The 3,153-nt window shown below is 66.1% G+C and overlaps 1 protein-coding gene across 1 annotated transcript in view; it reads right to left on the bottom strand.

Annotated features, from left to right (window-relative positions):
* KIFC2 (kinesin family member C2) overlaps nucleotides 1-2,422 on the bottom strand; it is a 7,000-nt gene extending 4,578 nt beyond the window's left edge. Inside the window, exons 1-8 of the mRNA XM_004387447.1 lie at nucleotides 2,324-2,422; nucleotides 2,004-2,085; nucleotides 1,672-1,823; nucleotides 1,265-1,403; nucleotides 960-1,105; nucleotides 815-880; nucleotides 604-732; nucleotides 146-223 (exon numbers count right to left, since the gene is read on the bottom strand). Of these exons, the coding sequence (XP_004387504.1) occupies nucleotides 146-223; nucleotides 604-732; nucleotides 815-880; nucleotides 960-1,105; nucleotides 1,265-1,403; nucleotides 1,672-1,823; nucleotides 2,004-2,085; nucleotides 2,324-2,422 (891 nt within the window). The remainder of the gene's footprint in view (nucleotides 1-145; nucleotides 224-603; nucleotides 733-814; nucleotides 881-959; nucleotides 1,106-1,264; nucleotides 1,404-1,671; nucleotides 1,824-2,003; nucleotides 2,086-2,323) is intronic.
* Nucleotides 2,423-3,153: the final 731 nt, after the last annotated feature.

Below are 3,153 nucleotides of genomic sequence, written 5' to 3'. Positions count from 1 at the left end.
TCCCTCTGTCCCCCCCCATCTTCCCCTCTGTCCGCCTCCGTCATCCTCTCTGTCCGCACTCCCTCTGTTCCCCCATCCCCTCCCTCTGTCACCCTCCCCGTGCTGGGCCCCAGCCCTTCAGACCCTCTGGGGCCCCCCAGCCCACCTGGACTCGGAGGGCTTCCATGGTGTCCTGGGCCTCCTGAAGCCGGCTCTGGAGCTCCACCAGGGCCTCAGCTTCTCCCTGCTGGCGCGGGGCAGGAGCAAGGTGGGCTGTGGAGCTGGGAGGGAACTCGGGGTGGGGGGCAGGCATTCCGACGGCCCCACTTCCCAGATGGGGAGGTCGGAGGGGCAGGCCAAGCATGTGTGAGCCCACACCACTCAACTGCATATGGGGCTCCATCCTCCAAGTCCCTTTGCTCTCCTGGGGTCAGGCACTCAGAGGGGCCCCGGGCAGGGGGTTCTCCCAGGAGCATCAGTTTCTGGTTGGCACTGTCCTGCCAGGCCATTCCAGGGCTCATCTACAGACCTGGGGCCAGGGCACTGAAAGGTTAAGAGGCCCCCTGCTGATCAAGCCTGAGGCCCTGGGGGAGCTTGGGTAGTAGCTGCTGAGGAGCGGGGTACCTGAGGGTCCCTGGAGGGGGGTCCAGGCCCCCAGTGCAGTAGGAGTTCCCGCATTAGGCTTAGGCTCTGTTTCAGGGCCTCGTTCTCCAGAGTAAGGTGCTGAACCCTCTTCTCTGAGTCTGTCGCCCCCTGGGGGAGAGGGAAACCCTCAGTGCCTCACCTGAAAGTCCTGCCCCCTCACGCCCCCCTCTCCACACCCCAGCAGCCTCACCACACTCAGGCGCAGCCGGCCCAGCTCCTCCTCCTGCTGTTCCAGCTGTTGCTTCAGCTCTTCCAGCTGGTGATTTGGAAGGGGGACAGAGTGGAGCACTTCCTTGTGCCCCCACCCCCATCCCTGCCGGCTCCTGGGCTCTCACCTGTCCCAGGATGAGCTGCTCCAACCGATGCCAAGCCCTCTGTTCCTCCTCTAACTGGGGGGGCTGCTGCACCTGGGTCTCACCCCGTGATGCCTCCTCCGAGGCTGTGGCAGGGTGGAAAGGGCTTTCTTCTCGGGATGGGGATCCTGGGGTGGGGTGGGCCCAGTTAGGAATGAGGAAGTCTCTGTCCTGAAGGAGGGGGTACCCTGGGAGCAGGGCTCAGGACCCTGACCTCCAAGCTGCCCAGGTCTGTGTGGCTTTGCTCCCTCCATAGGGTTCCTTTCAACTCAGTACCCCTTACGTACTATCTGGAGTGGGGGGCTGTACCCCCGCGGCTGGCTGAGTCCGCTGGAGCAGGGCCTGCCTTCCTCTGGGGCCCCAAATCCATGCCAGGAGGGTCAAGAGCTGACTGGTCACTGTCAACAGTGGAGGGGCCTCAACGGGCTGTAGAAGATAAGACCAGGGCAGGGACACTCTGGGGGAGTGGGCCAGGGCTGGGGAGAGAGGATGGGTCTGGAGGCAAGAGGGGGGGTGATTCATAGGAAAGAAAAAACTTCCTGAAGGAGCTGTCAGTCTTTTAGGGGCTGGGGGTCAAAAGCAGGAGTGGGCGCACAGTAAATATGGAAGTTCTTAGGGGATGAGGTCACAGGTGCAGAGAAGGGTCAGGAGAATGCGGAGTAAAGGGGGGACGGGGACCCTCAGCCCTGCTCACCTTGTCCACGTCAGGAGGGTTCCCGCAGCCCTCTTCCGCCCCCAGGTGGACGGAGAGGAATTCAGCAAGGCGCGTGAGAGCCTCTTCCAGGGAGACCTCGGCCGGACGGCCCTCGACTGCCTCTCCCAGCCCATCCTCGGACTCGGAGCAGCCTGCGGGGCCAGGGAGTGAGAGGGTGAGGCACTCCAGGTCACGTGCAGGAGGCCCGGCCGCCATCTGTCACCTGCCGTGTCCCTCCCTCCCAATGAGGTCACGGCGCCCTTCCCTCTCTAGGATGGCTAGTTCCCGCATGCCCCCTCAGGCGCAGTGCTCCCAGCCCGCAGAGCACCTACCAGCCAGGCAGGTCAGCTCGGTCCACAGGTGCGGCGTGGGCTGGCCGGGGCAGCGGCGGCCTTTGGAATGGCAGCGGGCACTCTGGGGGGGGGGGGAGGCAGAGGAGCCCCTAAGGAGGGGGCAGGCAGCCTGCGGGGCTCCCTCCCGGGACTGGCCCAGAGGGGTTGGGACCGAGGTCTCCGGCTTCCAACACCTGAACAGATTCGGAGTTCTCATCACGGCGCCCACTCCCAGCGGCAGAGCCCGAGGATGCAGGCTGCGTGGGCCTCCCAGGACCCCATCTGTCTCCCCAGCGGAGCGCAGCGCCAGCTCCTGCTACCTGGGTGGAGTCCCTGGGGTCCGCAGCCGCCGCAGTCCTGCCATCCCTGCGGAAGAGGCTGTAGAAGATGTAGATGAGCAGCGAGTAGAAGGCGTACATGGGAGCGCGGGGCGACAGAGGGCCCCCGTTTCACGCCGCCCCGCGTCCCCGCGCCCGGATCCGCACCCGCCCGCAGCAGCGCCGATGCGCATGCTCGGCCGGCCGCCCCCAAGGCCAGCTCCCGCGCAGCAGAGGGGCGCGGGGAGAGTGCCCGGAAACGGTGTCCGGGAGCCTCACCCCGAGGGCCTGTCCACCTCACAACCCCATCCCATGCCCCCCATCCCTACATCGCGGAGACCTCCGGCTGAGAGCGCCCATGGCCTCGGCCCCCGCCCCCTCCTTTCCGAATCCCCCCTCTGCGGAGACCCCGCCATTGCTCGGCTGACAGGTGAGCTACCTTCTCTGCTGGTCCCCTCCTCCCAGCCCTGCCCAGCCCTTCCCCAGACCCCGCCCCTCCTCGTAGCTCCGCCCAAGACACCTCCCCTCTGCCCAGCTTTGCCCCAGGTGACAAGGTCCCACCTCTCACAGCCCATTCCCCTGCCGCCTCCTCTCGAAATCCCCGCGCCTGCCCTTCGCGGAGAGCCCCGGTGCTCTAGATTTCTAAAGCCTTCTGTTGACAGGTGTGCTACCACCTCCTCTCCTCACAGCCCCGCCCCAGGCCCCTCCTCTACTCCCAGCCCCACCCCTACCCCGCCTCTTCTCCCAGCCTCTTCCCCAGACCCCTTCTCTCCTCACAGCCCTGCCCTAGGCCCCTCCTCTCCTCCCAGTTCCTTCCCCAGACCCCTCCTCTC

Source organism: Trichechus manatus, unplaced genomic scaffold (genome assembly GCF_000243295.1).
Source record: "Trichechus manatus latirostris isolate Lorelei unplaced genomic scaffold, TriManLat1.0 scaffold00185, whole genome shotgun sequence".
Lineage (NCBI taxonomy): Eukaryota > Metazoa > Chordata > Mammalia > Sirenia > Trichechidae > Trichechus > Trichechus manatus.
Note: the sequence above shows the minus strand (reverse complement) of the source record. Positions and strands in the feature narration are given on the sequence as shown.